Here is a 21,957-nt window from a genome sequence, read left to right as displayed (position 1 = left end):
ACACCTATTTTACTTAACTTTCATGTGCCTTCTATATCTTTTAAAATCCCACTAGCTTTTGCACTGAAAAATACTGTACTGAGACCCACAAATTTTTTTTTTCTCCCAGGGTTTGGAATTTTTTGCATATAAAGAATCGCCCAAGCCAAGACATTCTATTTCACTAAGAATAGTCCTAATTTTTACTAATTATTCAAAGATATATATGCATATCTTTGAAATTTCTTCCAAGGTCTGCCAAAATAGTCCTAATTTTTACTAATTATTCAAAGATATATATGCATATATTTGAAATTTCTTCTAAGGTCTGCCAAAATAGTCCTAATTTTTATTAATTATTCAAAGATATATATGTATATCTTTGAAATTTCTTCTAAGGTCTGCCAAAATATTACTAATTCTTACTAATTATTCAAAGATATATATGTATATCTTTGAAATTTCATCCAAAGTCTGCCAAAATATTATCTTTGACACATCAAATTTTGCATTTCAACCCCTCACTTTGTGGTGCGCATTCAAAAGCACACCTGTTTCACGCTTCATTTGCACATGCCTTGTATATATGTATACACATGCATCCTTTGAGCAACCTGTTACATAACAAGACAGGGTCAGCAAACCCCTCCCTCCTGCGTTGCCAGCTGCGAGTGCCTTGCCTGTCCGTGTGCCTGGCCCGTGGCGACGCCCGTGGGGAAGGCCAGGGCGAGGCCGAAGTCGGCGATGCAGGCGCTCATGTCGGCCTTGAGCAGCACGTTCTTGCTCTTGAAGTCGCGGTGGGCCAGCGGGGGCTTGCCGGCCTCCAGCTTGTTGGGCGGCAGCTCCCCGTGCAGGTGCGCCAGGCCCACCGCTATGCCCTCGCTCACCTTCAGCACCTCGCCCCAGCTCACCAGGTGGGCCTGCAGCGGGCACCACGGCAGCACTCGCTACTTCTGCGCATCTCCACTACCCCACCCTTCCGTCTGGCTCCACACCAGCCAAGCTAGCCCATCTTTCTCCGTAGCTGCACCATGGTGGAACGCTATACTTCGAGCCTTTGCCGATTTCGGTGCGCCATCGGTCGGTTGCATCTTAGTTGTTCAGTTAACGAGTTAAAGGAGCCATGAAGAGAAAATGCAAGTTGGTTTTATTCGAAAGATTTCGTGTTTTATAGTGCCCCCAGCGCTTGTCCGGATACAAACGGTGCTTTATTCACTGAGAAATTAAACAATTTAGGTTAAAATTTTGATTTTCCCGCTCAATCGTGCGTTTTCGTGGTCCCAAATGACATCACAGGAACCGACCGCTCTGCAGCCTAGAGTACCTTCATGCACGCATCCGCCGTACAGGGTAGAGATACGTATACGCTGGCGCCGCCATTTTCGGTTGCTCGCTCGCCGCCGAAGCAAGTCATTGTGTCAAAACCGCGCTAAAATTATCGCCGCAACGCGGTTTACTGAAGAAGTTTGAATCATATTGTCTGTTTCGCGTTGCTAGGTCTCGTGGGAAACGAAAAGAATAACGCGTTGAGCCCGTTGGCCCAATTGCGGCGGCACGGGACCGTTCAAAGGTTGTCTCCACCCTGTACAGCGGTGTTGGTTTGTTCCCGCGTTTCTTTACGTTCCGTAACCTAGATGGCGCCACCATACCGTGGCAAGCGTTTGGTTTGTTTTTGCCCGCATTTAAACCTGGCTTGTTTTTGTTCTGGGAGAAAACATTCGTTCCCTGAAACAGTGCTCGCTCGACAAATGGGGTCACGTAAGACACCGTTGCTTGCGTATATCGGCCAGTGTCGTCTGAGACAACCCCAAGCCCCGTAGTGCTGTGCAGCTAAACCAAGCATGCTGTGCGCAGTACGAACAGCAGAACGCATCAGTACTTCCATGTTTACATGTGCTTTAGTAACTTCCACTGTTTGTCCCATCATTCTTATTGCTTTGTAAAGAATGTGCCCTAAATTTAAGCGCAAATCGCTCGTTCGTCTAGTTTGTAAGCTCTACCTAATTTGCGTCTGCTTCTGCCAGCCTCCGCCAATCGCAGAGCTTAGCTCATGTGACATCATAGGTTCTGTTGCGGGAAATGAGCTGGTGGGTCGCATGACCATTCCCGTTTTTCCTAATTATGTAGCTTATTTGAGCGAAGTTTACGTTAAAAGTGGTGTCAGCATGATTCTAACAAGACAATCTTTTGAATGAACCAAGCTTGTGTTTTCTCTTCATGGCTCCTTTAACTCTTTCGCTACCGCCGGAAAATTGACTAATTTTAGGGCTCCAAGAAAACATTTTTTTTCCTGCTAAAAAATTGGTTTGGCACTAATTGCAGGAGCACAAAATGCAGATTATTTAACGGCATTTCCAATAATACCGGTTTTTAAAGGCTTTTATATATCATAGTTGTAAAAAAAATATCAAAACCAAAATTTTTGTCAAGTTCTCGAAAAAATGATAAAAAAGGAGTTGTGTATATCAAACCACCGGTACTAGAAAAAAATTAGAATATACAATTTGTAGGAAAACATTTCAAAAACACGCCCTAGAAAAAATGTCAACTTGCGCGGAACAGTTTGTCAGATATAAAAAAAAATGTTGGCATGCACGGTGCTGGTGTCATGCGGTGAAGCCCAACCTCCAATTCAAAATGTGCAATTTCGGGTAGTTTCCTGGAATAAATCTGGCAATTTGTCATTATCAGAGGTACCAATTAGCCCCCACATAACGTAAAAACATCTTGTCAATGGCTGACTTTGCATTTACAGCGAGCGCAATATTTGTGACAAACACGCGATGCGGAAAAAAACATGCATGAATTTTAAAACGGACGCCGTGGCTGACGCTTGTTGTTGTTCACGGTCAGTTATCTCTCAAAACATAAATCTGAGCTTTATTATCATCTTCTTACTCGCAATTGTAGCCTTGCTCACAAAAATGAGGTACGATGAGCTAGAATCGTGCCCTGCGATTTTTGGCCGAGCAGTAGTTACGCGCTGAAAAAGATCAGCACAACAAGCCTGCTCTATTGCAGCGCCACCTAACATTTTTTAAATGAAACAGTACAAAAACTTATCAGAGACTCTGTCCAAATAGACAGTTCAACTAAGCAGCAACATTAGACACCCGGATATACCCTCGAATGGAAACGAAACTGGAAGACGAACATCTGGCAGTGTAAGGCCGGTTTGAAGCGCTGTCCCCGGCGGAACAGATATCTGGCGACTGGGTGTGACCTTTTGACTTGCATCTAAAGTTCTTATCGCAGAAATTGGGTTAGGGTGGGGGGAAATCAGGAGCGCCGTGCTTTGTTCGAGGATCAGTCGTGGACGCTTCAGGTGCCATGGCAGGTAGCCTTGAAGTTGGGTAACTGCGTAGTAGTGCTAAATATGAATTTCACGATGCAGAAACGAAACCGAAACTATTGTAAACTGTTTGCAAATGGTCCTGGGGTAAGTAGAACAAACTGTTTGCGAATGGTCCTGGGGTAAGTAGAACTACCACAGTACTTAGAACAACGTGCGCAAAGGCAATAAACTGCCTAAAATCAAAAGTAGCTTTGCAACCAGGCACTGCTTGACATTTTCAGCCGATTTCTGGGATTATTACTGTCAGAGCGCGAACCTGACGATTGAAAATTGTTTGCTAGTTCCCCATTCATGCCCTGATAGCAAAAAACAAGCGCTGGTGCGGAGTAATTACGAGTTGCACGCATTCTTCGTTGGTAGCCGTGACGCGCGATGACCACGCCCCTTTTCCACACCCAGGTGATTCAAAAGCGTGTCAAAAATCATGTTTCCCTTGCAAAAATGAAAACAAAACTGATTTTGAAAGGCCATTTTCTGATCTAACTCCGAACAGCTTTACTTGTTCGAGAAACGCCTGGAACGCTATGAAAAGGCGCTCCCAAAAGTATCGATCAAATTGATCGATTTTGATAGGCGCGGTAGCGAAAGAGTTAAAGGGACACTGAAGGTAACTGGTTCAAACAAAATTTCAACTGACCCGTAGACCTCTCAGCGTTTATTCGGTACTGAAAGATGCTCTAATTGCCGAGAAATTGCCAACTGAAAAACATGTTTCTTCCCTCGCATCATTTCATGACGTTTCGTGTGTCGCAAACGGCAACCGGAAGTGAGTAAGACAGCGGTGTGGTAAAGCAGCAGAACTAAAACCTACCAAGTGAATTATCACGGCCACAGGAGTCACTGGTCGCGCTCTCGGTGCATACGACAAAACAACTTTCCCGCCCTACACATTCGAAGCTGCCACTGTGTGTGCACCAACCTTGATGCCGCACAAGTGCGATGGTGGTTAAAAATTTGAATGTGCTGCATGGCCTTTTACTTTACCTACAAAATGTCTAGCAGACAGCGCAACCACTTTTATACCGTGGGTTGGCCTGCTGTCTGTGCATTCAGCTTTAAAGTCACTGGAACTACTTGGCTTGACTACGTGGCGCCATCTGTTAGTTCCACTTGTAACAGCACCCAATACCTAGTGCGAAAACAGCGCCTAGGGTAGGAACACCTGAATGGGAGTACGGGTGCATCTGCATGCTATTATTACGCAGGCAAGCGTGTCCACGTTCATCCGAAAATTCAAAAAAGACATTCAAATGTATGGCTCAACAAATGGGCTTGCCTAACGCAGCCTTGGTATACATAGAGGGGAAGTAACAGGCATGTGACTACGCCGAACCTGTTATAACCATCACAACCACCACCATTGCCGCGGCTGGGCAGCTTGCGAATGTCGGCACGGCTGGAATTATACCTGTACATTTACGACTTATGGAAGCGAACGTATAAAGATAGATTTTACTTGTTTCTTTAGGAGGTTGTGCGCGTGCTTCTCATTCGGTTGTTAGGCACGTGACTCTTGGCACATCCGGTCAGTCGCTGTCTACATCAGCTGTGCAGGGCGCCTGATAGCTTCAGTTTCTGATATTTACAAGATTATTTTACAGGTAGTGCCCCAATTACTGGTATATTCATTTTCTGGGGATGCCAATCTATCTATTTAGACCAACTTTGGTATTGTGTTCAGTGTCCCTTTAAGCGCCTTGTGATTAACCGCAATAGTATGCGGAAAAGTCCAAACTCAGAGTCTGCAGTGTAAACAGAAACTGCGCCGCCGGAATGCCAGTCAATGTAAATGAGAGTAACGCATGCTACTGGAGGGGAAACGAAAAGTCGGCAAATGCAAGACCTGCAACGAACTGGAACAACACTGGAGGCCTTCCGCCGCTAAAGAACTACTACTTACCAAACATGTTCAACAGCATGCGTCCTCTGATCATCTCCATGTCATGCCCAACACTACAGTTACTCGCAAAACCAATGCTCAGAAGAAAGTGGTTTCATTTCTGTTGTTTTGAAGTTGCAACAAAAACTGACCAAAACATTTTCTTATGCCACATTTTCAGTCTGCACATTTTATATTCTACGCGTTTCCAAAGTTTCTCCTGCAGACTGCCACCTTGCTTTGAACAACATTTGCCACAACTCAATACTGAATTGTACAATGCAGTCTGGGATTATATAAAGAAAAAGTACTCACAGCACTCAAAAAGTATTATGGCTGTGCCCCCTTCTGAATAACAGAATTTTTGAAGGAAATTTGCATCTTCTACACATACAGTAAAATCTCGATGATACGAATCTCAAGGAACCACAAAAAACATTCGTCCCATTCGAAACTCAGACCAAAAACTCGAGCACTAAAATAGGGTTACAACTGAAGATGAAGAGAAGTTTCCCGGTAAAGGGAAATTTTCCGGTGTAAAAAAAGAAGTTTTGGAGTGCCTTGGCGGCACGGAAGACGACACGCTGTGGGCCGACAACGAACGTGAAGCCTACCCGCCGCGGTGGCTCAGTGGCTAAGGCGTTGCGTTGTTGAGCACGAGGATGCGGGTTCAATTCCCGGCCGCAGCGGCCACTTTTCTGATGGAGGCGAAAAGCAAAAACACCCGTGTGTACGAGATTTCGGCGCATGTTAAAGATCCCCAGGTGGCCAAAATTAATCCGGAGCCCTCCACTACAGTGCACCTCATCGCTTGCGTTGCGTCGGCGTGTTAAACCCCACAATCGATTGAACAAGGCAAGATTTTGACAGCGCTTTTCTTAGCAACATTTCAGTGAAATGTTGCTAAGAAAAGCGCTGAAATTTCAGTGTTTGAAATCTGTCGCAACATTTTCCTGAAGAATGAACCCTCCTATCAAATTCACGCAGAATTTTCCGGAGACAAATAAAAAATAAAGAAGAGTGGGTTCATTACGCAAGTAAATACGGTACACAACATGCGAAAGTGCCACTGGATGGCACCACCTCCATTCACGGTTACCACCTAAATGTAATAATCAAGACTTATATTACATTTACAGCTAACAGCTAACTATTACAGCTAACTTGTTGATTTGTCAAAAGAGAGAAACGATTTCAGCTTCAAATCACTTGAGCCCTACCGTATTTACACGATTGCAAGTCGACTCAAATGTAGGTCGACCCCCCCAAAACTGCATCTCAAAAAAAAAAAAAAAAAAAAGAGCGAGCGCATTTCACATTTGTTTAGTACTGTTTTCTATTATGTTTACCAGTGTTGTCATTGTAATTTTATTGTCATTTTGTTAATTTGTATAGGAGGTCCCGCTTGCAGTTTTCATAACCATGGGACCTCCTCCTGTATATACTGTGTACCCATATCATGTTTTGTTTAATAAAACTTATTTTCAATTTCAAACTGGCAATTTATTTACGTGATTGCTGAAGATCACTCATCTTCGCTGGAGTCGTCCTCACTAGTGCTGCTGCCGTCATGGCTGCTGTGGTCTCACAGCACATCGTCATCAAGTGCGAGTCCGCACTTCGCGAACGACCGCACCATGACATTGCGTCGTACAGCCGCCCACGCAGAGAGGACCCAGCCGCACACGGTAGCCAGGGAGACTCTCCTCACACACCAGCTTGAGGTAAGTTCGCAATTTTCGGACGAAATCCACTCGTATTCGCGGCGCAGGAGGTCCTTAAAAGGCTTGTTGACCCCCCATCCCATCGAGAGGCTGAAGCTGACCCGTCAAGCCACCGGGGATTACGAGCATGTCGGTACGCTCCTTCCGGAGCACCGGTTTCACCTTGGCGGTGAGGTGGCCTCGGAATGAGTCCAACACTAGCAGGTTAGGGACGCCCTTCTTGAGGAATACCCCAGCCTCAGAAGCCACACCAGACGGTACCACTCCCCCACCACGTCATCCGTCATGACGCCCTTCACATTCGCCCGTACCACAACGCCTTTTGGAATCGTCTTCCATTTGAATACAATGTACGGGCGAAGCTTGGTGCCATCCGCCAAGCATGACAGCATCACAGTAAAACGTAGCTTTTCATTGCCCGTTGCGAGCAGGTTGACATCGCGTGCCCCCTTCACGCTCACTGTCGTGTTGATGGTCATGTCAAAGTACACGGGAGTTGATCGGCATTGCCGATTTGGCCAAGCAAGTACTACTGCCGGGTGTCACGCAGTTTAAGAAAGTGACTATGGAAGGCGAAGACCTTCTCCTCGTACGTGGCCGGCAACTTTTGGCACACGCCAGTGCGTCGATGTAGGGTAAAGCCAGCCCTCTTCATAAATTTGGATGCCCAAGCCCGGCTGGCTTTGAACAGAGCCCTCGGTATGCCTGCCCGAGATGTGTAGACATGTGCTTGTTGTGTGATCATCTCGCAGGTGACCAACAGCGATCGGTCGTGTAGATCGGTCACGATCGGTCGTGTAGATCGGTCACGTATTCCACAAGCTTCGCTTCCAGCTCCGGAAAGCGTCCAGACTTTGGCCCGCGAAAGCCACGGCGCTTGGAGTCGCATGAGAAGATGTCCTCGCGCTGAAGCCGCCACTGCCGCACCACACGTTCACTAATTCCAAACTTGCGCCCTGCTGCGCAGTTGTTCGTTTCCTCGGCATGGAGAATAGCAGCACGTTTAAACGCTGCTGCGAAAGAGCGCCGAGAGTTCTTGGGGACCGGGGAACTCATGACGGACGGGACGATTAAGCACAACAGAAGCATGCGACGACGCGGCTGCCTAAGAAATTGTATCAGAAAGAGAAGCTCTTCCGTCAACTACCAATACCCCCCAACACAGCGGCTCTTCCATCAACTTCTACTGCGCTCGTGGTGCGCACGGTAGGTGTTAAAAAAGAAAAGCTTTTGTATAAGCACGTGGAATAACCATGCGCTGAGGGTTTAGCCGAAAACTTTATTCGCTATTATGAGAACACATTCGGTGTGAGATGACAACCATCGAAACAACCGGCAGTGGCCGCACCAAAACGAACAACATGGTGGCTGACAGAAGCGACCACTCACGATTTCCTTTTACTAGTGAGTACGTTACTCGCATTCAAGAAGCGTTTTGCTCGCCTGTAATAAACAAAATGAGTGAGATGACAACCATCGAAGCAACCGGCAGTGGCCGCACCAAAACGAACAACATGGTGGCTGACAGAAGCGACCACTCGCGATTTCCTTTTACTAGTGAGTACGTTACTTGCATTCAAGAAGCGTTTTGCTCGCCTCTAATAAACAAAATGAGTATTACCAAATCCCTTGAATCAATGCACGACGCTGAAGTAGCCACAATCGTACGAACGCCAACTTTCAAAGTCGGCATCACCCTTATTGATGCCAGAATGTATGCAATGGTAAATTAATACGCTACGCTTCGGCTGTAACCATGGGAACGAGGGTGCAAAGCTGTCCCCAGCTCGTAGCACCCCTGATTTCTGATTTATCTTGCCATTACTAGCGGTACACAGTTCGATTTCGACCCCCCAACATTGGATTGTCAAATTTGAAAAAAGGGGTCAACCTACAATCGTGTAAATACAGTACTTTCTACTCCCAGTTGCATTGACTGCAAAAGTCTCATTCAAATATCTTCATTGTCATGTGCAGCCCAAGCGCACAAAAGTCAGCGGGAACAGCAGGGAAAGGGATTCAAATAGTTTCATCCCTGCACTTCTCCCTGGGCGTTTTCTTTGTCATATATCAGTACTCACTTCTGCCAGCTCTCTTCCTCACTCTCTGCATAGCCTTCTTTTATTGGATCAAACTTTCTGCACTCCCATTTAAACACAAAAGAACAGTTCATTAGGTCATCCTGTCATAGATGTTTCTCTGTTACTAACTGGCCTACTACGAAGCAGTCTGTAATAAAATGCCATGTGACAAACGTACGGTTCCTCCAAAAACATTGCTTTCTATATGTGCACGTTTTTTTTTCTGCTCTAAAATAGAGCAGAGAAGAGTTTTATATTTAATCAAAATTAGGATTTTGTGCTTTCATAACCTTTTTCAACCCCTTATTTTATTTCATTTGTCATTCCGCTAACCTTATTTACAGTTGTTTCTATTTTATCACGTCTCTACGATGCATCACATGCTAAAAGCTCCCACAATACATTTACACATTTTTTATGCCATCACTTTTTTTCCCAACTCCGCTGTTGGTTTTTATTACATTTGTTTCATTAGAAGTTTCCCCATTTCATTCATATGCTGGCTTTCCGCTTGTGTCGTAATTTTTTATATTATTGCCAAATTTGTGCCGTGTTAGTGACCCTCGCCATGCAGAACTTTCATTAGCTCTGATTGCACAAATTTGGATCAGCTCTGTCATCAACATGGCTAAATCTTACTTAACTTGGGGTTCAGAATCCACCCCTTTACACAGACGCCAGAAGAGGCCACATTGCCCCACGATGCTGCCCAAACCCATGTTCGCCTGTCACATGTGGTAGTTTTCTACATAAGCCTTTGGGAACAAAAAATTTCCCAGAAAAGCATTTTTTTTATGTATCACTTTTCTCTTAGTCTGTACAGTTCTCCCTTCGAAAGTCAATACTTGGAACTGGACCAGGTACTAATAAAAGCCATACAGGTCGGATTTCAACAAAAAATTACAATTTTTCTATAAATTCCCACTTCTTCGCCACGAGCGGCGTTGCAGCGAAAGGAAATTCTCGAAGTACATCCCAGCATGTAGTTCAGCTAGCAAGACCACTTCTTTTGCAGTGTGAAGCTGAATGTTTAAAACTTGCAATAAGGGAAGAATAATTTTGCATTTCATGTTTCAATATTTGTTTATTTAGCATTATTTATAAGTGGTTAGCAGGAGAACTTTAAACCTTTATGTTAAAATTGATATACACTTGCATGTGATTGCCACACAAAAAAACTGCTTCCAATAGTAATTTTTTGTTGAACGTTTTTTTTTCTATTGTTCTCAAGAACAATAAAAAAAGATTCTTAGTCACCTCAGAACCGAATTCCCTTGCATAAAAACTAACAGGATATGTATTTTAAAACAGCTAAACAAGCTAGACAAGCCCATGATGTTTCATCTGGTTGGAAAGCAAAAAAGAAAGCTCCTAAGGCCGGTGTGCACCCTTTTGTATAGCAGCCTTCATTTGATGGTGTTTGATTTTTTTTCTTTTGCGTACGCTCAGCTATTCATTCTTGTATGTCGTTAAAAGCCAATTGCATTTTTCAATAGAAAACTTGGGCACCTGTATATGCACCGGACTCAAATGTTTTTTCTGTCTTGCCATTCACATCTGTTTTCCTGGCACATGCTGCTGTTTTTATAGTCACAATGACTTTCTGCACTATTTTTTGCATAATAAATGGTTCTTGTTGTTTCAAACATAAAGCCTTTTCGTTCCTTTATTCTTGGAGTGAGCTCCTCCATAAATGAGTAGATATTTCTCATGATCAGCGGTCCCATAAGAATTTGCAAGCCGATATAAATATCAAGAAATTGTAAATTTTACCTGTGATACTTCAGATGCGTTTAAGCTATCCAATTTGTGTAAATTATTGAACACCTTTCGCACACCCCATTTTTAAAAAGGAAAATGCAACTGCACAGCTGTAATAATGACTTCTTAAATTTAATAATTCCAAAGGCCATCATTATTAGCATTGCATGTCTTTGTGCAATGCACAGGTGATTTTCTGAGGGGTACGGATAAGAGGGGGGGGGCGCGCGCTCTTGCTGAGCTTGCTGAGAATTGGCCCCCTATCATGCAGGACCCTGCGCTTGCCTACTGCCGCCTCGTTATCACCTCTCTCCCGGAGGGCACTATGCTTGCTATACATCCCCTTCGGCACCACGAGGTGTTTGGCCTTGAGTGCTGATAGCGCGGTACACTCACAACAGGATGAGCGTAGATAAGCCCGCATTAAGGAAGCTGTCAGACATGTATAGTTCAACAATTGTGTTCCTGGTTTTCGAGTGATGGTTCTGACAAGTACACCGAGTTGACCACCAATGGGGAGCATGGATAAAAAGAGCGCCACTGGAACCTGCCAGTGCGTGGAGTGTGGGAGATGAATGGAATAGAGGACGATGCATTCTGGGAGGCCAGCGGCAACAGCTACAACCATCATTCCCAGTCAGATTTCTCAACCAGTGACTCCAAAGAGACCACCACCTGACTTGGCCGTGTTAAAAACGATTTGGCACAATTTTTGGAGCAGTTCTGGAGCAACTAATTTGGGGCAAACTGCTCCAAAAGCTATTTTGGAGGAGTTTGGAGATACTAATATCAGTTTTTGAGGTTGTTTGAGGGGGAAGGAGGGTCTTAAAACTAACTTTTTTATTTATGGGTAGAAACATGAAAATTTGCACACAAATGTATTTTTTTCTAGATTTCAAATATGCAATTATATTTGAGCTGCTGCTGTTAGTTTGAAAGTTATCATACAAAGTCTAAAACATAATTATCCCCTCCTCTTCTACCTTTGTTGTGAATAAAGTTTACCACCACCACCACCACCATGTACACTGCGGAATGAAGGCCTCTCCCATTGACTTCCATCTGCATCTCTTATTCTGCGCTGTCAGAATTCATCCTTTTTCGCATCTCATCTGCATCCCTCCAACGGGTTACCGGTCTTCTCCTAGAAAAACGGGCAGGAACTTTCGCATCGCATTTTGTAACTTTTTATTACCTGAACTGATAGCCAAAAAGTTCCCATACCTGATGACATTCTTCGTTTTTCTCTGAAGTCACGGCATCCCCCCAAAAATATGCCAAGTATAAAAGATGGCAGTATTCGATATTTTGACTCATCAAAATAACTGCAAGTCATTATTTATGCATGAACTAAATAGAAAAACTAAGAATGTCATCGCGTACCTCAGGTTGTCTGAAAAAAAAAAGAAAAGAAAAACGATACTAAGATTGACCTTATGAAGCAAAAAAAAGTTTCCAAAAAGCTGCACAAGGCTGAGGTAAACGACCAAAAATATGAAACTGAGAAAACTGCAGTTGAAGTTTGCCTATGTGTTATGAAATGAATAGTCAGTTGTGTAACTGCAAGATTTCTTTGTAAGAAAGACACGTTCTTCCGATTCCAAAATCTGTCTTTGGATTCCAAAATTTCAACTACAACTGGAGGTACCAGAGGCCAAGTAACGTACACCATCAGGAATTCAGCAAAATTTATAGACTTCAAATCGGTTGGCATCTTGCTGGCGTTGTGAAAACTGCAACAGTCCTTCGTAAACTGGCATCATTCATTACAGTGCACTTTGGTACCCAGAATATTGGGGACAGCAGTGAAGGGAGGGGTGCAACTTGCTTCAGACGCCCCCCCTTTTTTTGTTCTTTGGTGAGGCTATTTTAGTCGTGGTTTTTGCACAGGAAGTTTGAGAGGATACAGGGGTGGGACACTGCGCAGTGCGCTCTCTGCAAGTGCATAACATCGTTGGCCCTGAAAAGAGCCTTTTAGGGGAAAAAAAAGTAACCGAAAGGCAAGCTTTGTTGGCCTATGGCAGCAAAAGTTCAGGTGATCCTGTGACAAAACACTGAGCTCCGATTTCGCAACACTGAAGTTTTAAGTAGGAGGGAAGGGGGGGGGTCTTCTCACAAGTTGCAGAAGGCTTGCTGTACCACTCCAATGTGTGACGACCGTCCCCTGGTCATCCACATGCCATCAAACATGAAATCAATGTTGTTTGGTGGCTGAGCAAGGTCCCTGTACAAGCCCCTGACGACACACACAATATCTGCATCAGAGGCTGCTGCAGTGTCCTCGCAAACCTGGACCACTTTTTTCAAGTGCGCTTGGAACGCCTGGTGGTGTAGGCCTCTATGAGAGTTCATCCCAGCACAAAAATCCGACAGAGCAGACACCCCCTTTCCGATGCTCTGAATACTTTTCAAAGCCGTTATGTTAACGTTGTAAGGAGTGATGTTGCCAGATCCTTCAGTCCTAAGTGACGAAAAACTCTCCATGTGATGTTCGTAAACCGAGCACATCACCTTGAGCCTCACAGTGAGTCCGTACTGCCTGTCAGCCGTCTCAAATCTGGCGCCGCCAGCCTGAACTTGCCACACTCGACGTGCGCAGAAAGGCCTTTCAGCATTGCCATATCCACTAAGACAAAATCTGTGCCGGGTGCTCCAGGTCAACTTCAAGGAGGTCAAATTTCCGCTGCATTGGTGATTTGGTCTCCATGCCGCGCTTGATCTTGTCTGCGTGTTCCGTGCGCGCGGTGATCTCCTCCACCATGTAATACCTTGTGTCAATTCGACAAGACGCGCTTGGACCAGGTCTAGATTCACCAGGTAGTTGGTCAGGCGATGGGACAGGCGAAGCAATACGAGGCAGCGAACAGTTTTCATCCGGCTGAGTCGAGCGGCCCGAAGCCGCACTACGCGGGCGGACGACGCCCGCGTAGTGCGACTTCCCGTGCGGATTCCCGTGGCTCCCACAACATACGTTATCACTGCAGTAAAGAGTCATCTTATGGCCATCAGTGACGGGGTTCAGAGAGCAGCGTGCCACTAGAGCCACTAAAAATAAGCTTATCTAGTCACCCTACAAGTCCCCACGCGCTATCTCCGCTATCTCTCCGGCTGACAACGCTGCCGCTATATGTCTTTGGTGGCTTCCTCCACTTCCTCATTGCGTCCATGCTCCAACCAATGTTGCGGTGGCCACGTCAAATGTCAGCCTCTAAAGCCATGACAGCAAGTTTGGAGCACTTTGGTGCGAATTCGTAGATTTTCATCAGAAGGGTGCGAGAATCCCTGTTTGCCGCAGCAGTTCCAGCCCCGATTGTGTTGTTAGGCCTGGCGGTGCCCGACTCACCTTGAGGTGGTCGGAGAGCGAGCCCCGCTCGTGGAACTCGGTGACCAGCCAGTACTCGGTGTGCTGCAGGTCCCCGTGCTTGCTGGCCCCCAGGAAGGCCAGGACGTTCTCGTGCTTCATCTGGGGCAGCTTGAACACGTCCCGCTCCACCAGCCACGAGTTCTTGTCCTGCAACCGCCAACACGCCACGTCACACCTCCCGGCAGCAGCCTCAGACTGAACAATAATGCGCCACATGCTTTGGGCGCAATTATCAACATCAATTAACGGTACTCAGTAGCAAAAACTGCTGGTCCCATTACTTTTCCCACTCGGACACAAGACAGTGTGCTCTGATAATGCTTCTATGACCAGCACGGCTGCCACTGTCCAGAGATTTGGAAGGTGTCCACAAAACTGAAAATGTCCGGCCCACACAACATTCCAGTCCTCATTCATTTGCAAGTGCCATGCTGCTCCAGCACAGTGTTCTTTTCCCAGACAGCCTCTGTGGCAAAAATGGTCTTCCACATTGTGTGCACCGTTGCTCCATGGATGTAAAATTAAAGTCTGAAACATCTACAGCACACTGTTGCTTGATCATTACACCCTTATAAGCCTGTTTATAAGCCTGCTCTTATAGGTTTCATATGTCAAGTGGATCGAGGCAAACTCTGTCAGGTGGTTTCGTTTTTATTAGACATTTCGGTGTTCTTATTTTTGGTTGGGCTTACTACTGCTGTGACTCCTCTGATGTTACATTCCTGGCTGGGCTTTTGTGTAGCTGATTTAATCTCATAAAGACCACAGTTACAAGAAACACTTTTCTAAGATGTGCAGCTAGACCCAACAATGTACTAGCATCAATGAGAAAGTTCAAACATAACAAGACACTCGCACACATTCCAGGCAACACATTATTGTGCTCAAACAAAAGTTGAAACTGATTGATTGATGGATTGATTGTAGGGTGTAACATACCAAAGCAACACAGGCAATAGGGCGTGCCATAGTGGAGGGCTTCGGATTAATATTTACCACCTGGGGATCTTTAATGTGCGCCTTAATCTCGTACACACGAGCGTTTTTGCTTTTCGCCTCCACCAGAAAAGTTGAATCTGCTTTGCTAATTAGAAATACACATTAGATGGGAATAAAAGTAGCATCGGCTTAATAAGAAGCCATGTTTATTTGATGAAAGCAAGCGTTTGTAAACTGCTTCGCCAAGTTGCAAACTGCTCACTGCAACATGCCAATCTTGCTGGTCACAAGCTTTCACCGCTTTCAAACCTTCACACTGAATCTAGGTCATGCAACTTTCTAACCAACACACCCAAAATCTATCCAGAGCTGTACAGTTCTACATAGCAGCCTACTCATGACTGGTGCTGTAATAGTTGGTGGCAGGGCCGCTGTACATACTGATGCCAATAACTGCGAAAGATTGTTCCAACTCTTGTCCTGGTGCAGCTACACTAAAATCCACTGCAATATGGCTGCCCAACATAAATTTTCCATAAGCACAAAAACCCTCATTCAGCAGCATACTCAGTCAGAAATGCACTGGCTGCCGTTTGAGAATCACATTGTTTTCCACCACAAGGAAAGGGGGACCCCTTCACCTGTGGGGGGAAGATCTTGACGGCGACGGGCTGCATGCCCCAGCGGGCCTTCCAGACGGCCCCGAAGCGGCCCTGGGCCTTGACCTCGAGCAGCTGCATGGCCTTGGGGGCGAGGGCGGGCGAGGGCAGCGGGGTGGGATCGGCCGTGGGCACCTCGGCAAAGCGGCCCCCCTGGCGCAGGGCCTTGCGCCGCCGCTGCAGGAAGAGGGCCAGCAGGGCCCCGCCACCCGCCACCAGCACCAGGGGCACCAGGCAGTAGGCCACCACCGTCTCCGTGCGCGAGCCCCCCAGGGGGGCCAGCTGCACCGGCGGAGGGGACAGCCCCGTCGGAGCTGCACAGGGGGGAAGAGGGGGAGCAGAAAAGCACAGCCTTTAGCTCTCTGTGGCAATTCCAAACCTGCACTTACTTTGCTTCCATGAGAATTTACTGTTTAAGATAACGTATTACATTTGTTCGCTTTTATTGTGGAAGCAAAAGAAAGGACACTAATTAAATAAAACTCATCAACTAAACAAAACGAAAACTAAATTAAATAAAACTCATCACAAATACACTAGAAAGCACGACAATGGTAGGAATACATTTTCGATAGGTCCACCAATAACAATTTTATGAGTTTAATATTCATTCTGCGGTCTGATGCAGAACAAAATTTAACCATAAATTATATACTCCGCTCCTGCCACTATGCGCATTAGGCATTCTGCTCCACTGCACAACAAAAATTATTGCTCAGCATGCCCCTAGAGCTTAGATAGTGTTTCTGCAAATTTGTGACGAGACAAATTACCGTTTTTGAGAAAACGAGGAAGACGCAACAACTTAACTCCTACATAAACAGCAAAACAGTGGTGCGTTTACAACACCAGCATATGGACAGTAGCCCCCAGGAATGCAGTCAGTTACCCAACAGACACCCAAATGGCACTTCTTGAAGGACGGCTGCACGCTTGGCAGCCGACCTGCGCTTGCATGAGACACTGGTCCCTGGCGGCGGTCGTTTTCAGCCATCAATTTCCCGATAGCCTCAGACTGAAGTGAAGCTCCTTCAGTATTGCAGTCAAAGCTCTCTCACTGGCCACGTTACACTTCAGCCCCACTTCAGACACAGCAGCCTGCATGGTGAGTGGCGGCACACGCTTCTCCTTGGGTGCTACAGCCACCACTGTGGAATGCGAAAGCATTTCGCCTGAAAGGCACTCGCACACGAGGAGGAAGGCCTTGCACCTGTGCTTGGGCAGACCTGTGCTTGACGTTGGCAGCGTTGTGCCAACACCTGAAGTCTGGGCCCAGTGGGCACGGACTGCGATTTGACACCGTTCAATGCAATGTGGTGGCGGGTGGCCATCACCTCTTTGTGCATGGCTCTGGCGTCGCCGCTGTTTCAACACCCAGCCGTAGTAGGCACTCTACCTGGTGACGAGGTCGCCATACCTATTGCAACGAGGTTGCACAGGCTAATTCTCATCCTCGTCTTCACGTGGTTTACACACTCTTTTTTTTTACTCACATGTAGCCATATACTTCGGCATCCCGATAGAAGAGTAATGTACCTGAGCTTTTGCAACTGCTGTCACCTCTTTGAAGGGTGCGAGACCCGCTTTCACCTCCGTATCACCAGCCTTTTTTGTTTGCGCCCTCTTTGCAAACACGACTATCTTTTTATTTCTTCATGGCGGCAAACACATCATTATGTGCAGATTGGCGATTGCCCCTTGCTTGCATCGCACATGCAGAAAGAACATTCACAATAAACAGATCGACTTCCTTTTCATCCTTTATGCAAGGAGAGCTCCACGCGGGGATAGCATCGCCGGATATCTCACACGCAATAACCATATTCACGGCAAGACTGTATACAGCCTGCTTGCCTGATCCGACCGTCACACTATCACTGCACACGTTGCACTCCATGCTCAACAGCAACTTGTTTTCAGAGTCCAAACTCGCAATTATGAAGCTGATTTGGTCAAGCGCAGACACTGGGCCCGTGCCCCCCCCCCCCTCTCTCCTCCTCCCCCCCGAAATGTTTCGCGCAAGGCTGGTGTGCGGTTTAAGTAGCCTAAAGAACCGCCTGAAGTCGCCTGCAGGTGCGGAACGTGCAGTTTTAAGGACATTCTTGCTCACATCAAGCTGAAAACAAGGGCTACGTCAATGTCTTGTTCCTGTGCCAGCTCCAGATGCTGTGTCAACATAAACAGCCCCGCTGCATTTCGCGCCGGATATACCGAGCAGCGCCGGGAACCTGCCGCGAGCCGATCGAGACAGTCCCGTGGTTTCGCTGGCTGAACAGCAAGGCCGGGAAACGGCAGAACAGCACGAGAGGCCTCATATAAACGTAAATTATGGTCGGGACTTCAGTGTGTCATTCCTTGTCTTTACACTGGTACAAATTATAATCACATCACAGAGCATGCCACTGTATTTTGTTCAGTCAACCATCAATCGTTGATACGTTTATTTTTCTACCGACATCGCATTTTATTGACTATTGCAGTTCCATAATTTCTGCTGTACGAAAAGCGTTGCTCTGCCCATCTTGTATTTCCTCCACATCAACAAAACTGTACAATTGTCTCTATTGCGGAGTTTTGTCTTTTCGGCACTACTCCACTGTTTCCTTTATTGCAGAGCTTTGTCTTTTCTTTATTTTCTTTATTCTCTTTATTGCAGAGCTTTGTCTTTTTGACACTATTTGATCGTTTCCCTCTTGGTTAGAATCGGCATCCTGTACAGTCGAGTCCACTTATAATGATACCGTTTATAACGATATATCGGATATAACGATGAACAGCTATGGCACCGCCAACTTTTGTATTCTTTCTATGGTAAAATAAACCACTTATTACAATGCTCCAGTGCCACGATATCGGATATAACGATTGAATACGGTTATATTGTGCACCAAAAGTGCAGCAGTGACGACTCTAATGACGCGGTTGCGCAGCCTACACAGGTAGTATCTTCGTAGGAGACCCAATGCGTGACAATGCGTGACAGTCCCTCGGGGACTTTGTTTCCACCAAGGAGATTTACCTCAGGTAGGTGAAGCCCCTATAGATAGACGCTCTTGGAAGAGATTTGCGCTAGCTTCACACGCGGCGAAGGTGACCGACTGTGGCTTCTTTTCCACAATTTAGTAGTAGTACGACCTTGCTGGCATGCGAATAAAATGTTTTGAGCTCTGTTCCGTATTTTTATTTCGCAACCCGCTTATAACAATTATCGGCTATAACGATGAGATTTCCTTGGCACTTGGATATTGTTATAAGTGGACTAGACTGTATTTGCTTAACTGAAATTTTACTGAAGCCATGTCTGTTCGATTTAATGGATAGAAATAGAATGAAATTTAAGAAACGTGCAACAAGGTCAACATTTAACAGCAGTGCAATAAGGTGTTCCGCTAAGCGTTAAGTTTACTATTCACATTACTAGCACAAAAATAACAAAAAGGGCGATTACTTAAGGACGAAGACGCATTTTTTCTAGCTTCACCGCCATAATATACGAATGTGCCGCACGTACAGTCCACTGTGATTCGAAGGTTATCGCGGGAAAGCTACTCTTTCAAATGAAGCAGACAGAACCCCAGCTTGAGCAAATCTTCCATGCCAGTTTCGTTATCGTCAGCAAGATAAAAGGCAACCAAGTCTGTGCTTGATAACAACGAATGTAATACTCGAAACCCAAAGGGTGGCAAGTCAGTCGTGCGGACCATTGTTGTAGCATGGAACAACCAACAAGGGACAGAAGAGTGCGGAATCTTGATTTTCATGGTTCCGAAACGAAACCGTAGGACGGTGGCACGCGTGGCCGCTTGATGCTGGCGCGGTAACCTTCAAATCGTGCTAGACTGTACTTCATAGCTGATAAGAAAACTTATTAGTCCCTTTCCTAAAGGAAAACCTAAAAGACTCGAATCTTGATAGTAAAGACCCAGTGTTGGCCTTCACTTCCGCCTGACGAACTTCGGGGACCGCGCGCCACTCACGAGCACACTCATGATCACGCTCACGAGCGCATGCCCTCATAACCGCCTGCTCTACAGACGAACGAATCACCCATGGCCTACCCATAGACCGGCTAACGGGAATTTAGGTCATCATCATCAAAGCTCCTTTGAAGTCACACGTTAAAGTCAGTTATTTCAAGCTTCTTTTGAAAAACAACGTGCAATAAGCCTTGACTACATATTTCCCCGTCCCATCTTTTGGTCGACTGTGCCCCCCCCCTCGAAAAAAATTCCTGGCTACATGCCTGTTCAATCGGCCTGGGCAAGAAGCCATCGGTGCAAGCAAGCAAATCCAATTTCCACTTGATTGCCAGAGCTGAAGACGGTGCTTACAACTGTTTGTGTGCAAGCGTCTCTCTCTGGACGAGAACTTCAGGTTGTAGCTCACCGGTGCCATGCCAGACACAGCCACTTTCCAAAGCATTTCCACTGGCAGGTGAATCTGTTGGGCCTATCTCATACCTGGCACAGTCAGTGTGTCAGGCTCGGTGCTGTCAGTAAGCATAGAACTAGCCACATCACTTATTCCCCGAATTTGTGCATAGTAGCAAACTACATACAGTTTCCAACCTTCAGAGCTCCTGATGTATACCTACGCTGTATAACACATTACCTAGTACTTTCAGAAATAACCTTTGAATCTTTATATGCACGATAAAAAAATTTCAATTTCTCTGATAAGACGGAGCCGTTGATTATCGTCATAAAAATTGAGGGTTTTCAAGCACCGCAAAAAGATTCCAGGCCTCCCACAGCCTTGAAAATGACACTTCTTGATTCAAGGGTTTTCATGGTTTTTAAGGACCTGTGCAAACCATGGGCAGGCCAAGGCCAGTACACGTTTACCAAAGTCTGGGGGCCAAACAGGGGCCACTTTTTGATGCGTGGGTCCAATGAACCGTTCTAAAACTCCATGTGCAGAATAGCTCTGGTGATAGACAGTTATACAGGAGAGCTGCCGATAAGAGAATTTCACACAGAGGAAGACAGAAGAGTGTTCTCCATCCTCCTCCTTTACAGATGACGTCAGGCTACACGCACTCTCCAAAGCTGACAAAAGTTGCAGCGGGGGAGCTGGCATGGGCCGGGTAGCAGGTGACAGGCGAGTTGTTCAAGGCACCAGTAGCAACCAGGCTGATAGCTCTCACAACCGACCACCACCCGAGAACATCTTTCATGGTTTCCCACAGCTTAGCACATCTAACCTGGCCCTCAATCAAAACTGGGTAGCTCATTCCTCTCACCCCTTGCCCATCTTCACTTTAACAAGTCCCAACTATGTCGCAGAAATGATCCGAGCAACGTCCGACCAAGAAAGGTGGAGGTCCCACACCCCAAGTGATGGCCTCACCCTGCGTGGCCGAGTTGAGGGCGGCGGAAGGCTCGAGGTTGGTGTTGCACAGGTCGCCCTCGCAGCAGCAGAAGAGGAGCTGCACGCTCGGCTCTCGGCGGGTCAGGGCACAGTGCTGGCTTCGGCTGCACTCGTGGTTGTTGCCCACCCAGCACCCTGCACACAGAGAGAGGGGGCAGCATGCTTCTTCATCCCAGTCGAAGCAGTTCGTCCCGTGCTCCACAGATCCTGCTGACTGGAGCACCACCGCGAGTGAGAAGGGAAACGTTTGATTGATTGATTATGGGATTTAACGCGACGACGCAACGCAGGCGATGAGGCACGCCCAGGGGTGAGACAGCTGAACCAGATTTGGGAGCAGTTTTCGGAGCAGCAAAATCTCGATTTCGGAGCAGGAGAACCTTGATTTGGAGCAGAAGAACGACATTTATTATGTCACCTTAGGAGCCTAAAAAACCAAATTTCTGGCAAATCAGGGGGGGAGAAAGGAGGGAGAGAAAGGAGGGAGGGAAGTGCACCTTTTAATTGGTTTTGAACGTACATAACTCTGAAACAGCTATCAATAAAGTTTCTCTATCAGAGTATCACAATTGGTATGACATTTTTACAAACCATTTTTAAATTTCTAGGCTCTATGCATAGATAGTGTGGGGCGCCGTTGAGAATATAGAATTGAAAAACTATGCAACTCCAAGGCATTTTTATTATCATGTGAATGCCTAAATAATTATTTTTGCAATCCCAGACCCGGCTTTACGCATAAGTGTAGAGCCACGGCACGGCAAAAGTTGCGCAAAGCGAGGTAACGGTCGTCGCCCCCCCCCCCCCCCCGCCCTCCCCATTTCAATCCCCAAGGTACACGTTCAC

The 21,957-nt window shown here is 46.2% G+C and overlaps 1 protein-coding gene across 1 annotated transcript in view; it reads right to left on the bottom strand.

Moving 5' to 3' along the window:
- The window catches only part of Put (activin A receptor type 2 punt), a 50,179-nt gene that overhangs the window by 12,484 nt on the left and 15,738 nt on the right, over positions 1–21,957 (bottom strand). Inside the window, exons 3-6 of the mRNA XM_077706586.1 lie at positions 21,091–21,246; positions 15,724–16,055; positions 14,123–14,290; positions 660–899 (exon numbers count right to left, since the gene is read on the bottom strand). Of these exons, the coding sequence (XP_077562712.1) occupies positions 660–899; positions 14,123–14,290; positions 15,724–16,055; positions 21,091–21,246 (896 nt within the window). The remainder of the gene's footprint in view (positions 1–659; positions 900–14,122; positions 14,291–15,723; positions 16,056–21,090; positions 21,247–21,957) is intronic.

This window comes from Haemaphysalis longicornis, unplaced genomic scaffold (assembly GCF_048455015.1).
Source record: "Haemaphysalis longicornis isolate Haplotype H1 unplaced genomic scaffold, Haemaphysalis longicornis Haplotype H1 scaffold_4, whole genome shotgun sequence".
Lineage (NCBI taxonomy): Eukaryota > Metazoa > Arthropoda > Arachnida > Ixodida > Ixodidae > Haemaphysalis > Haemaphysalis longicornis.
Note: the sequence above shows the minus strand (reverse complement) of the source record. Positions and strands in the feature narration are given on the sequence as shown.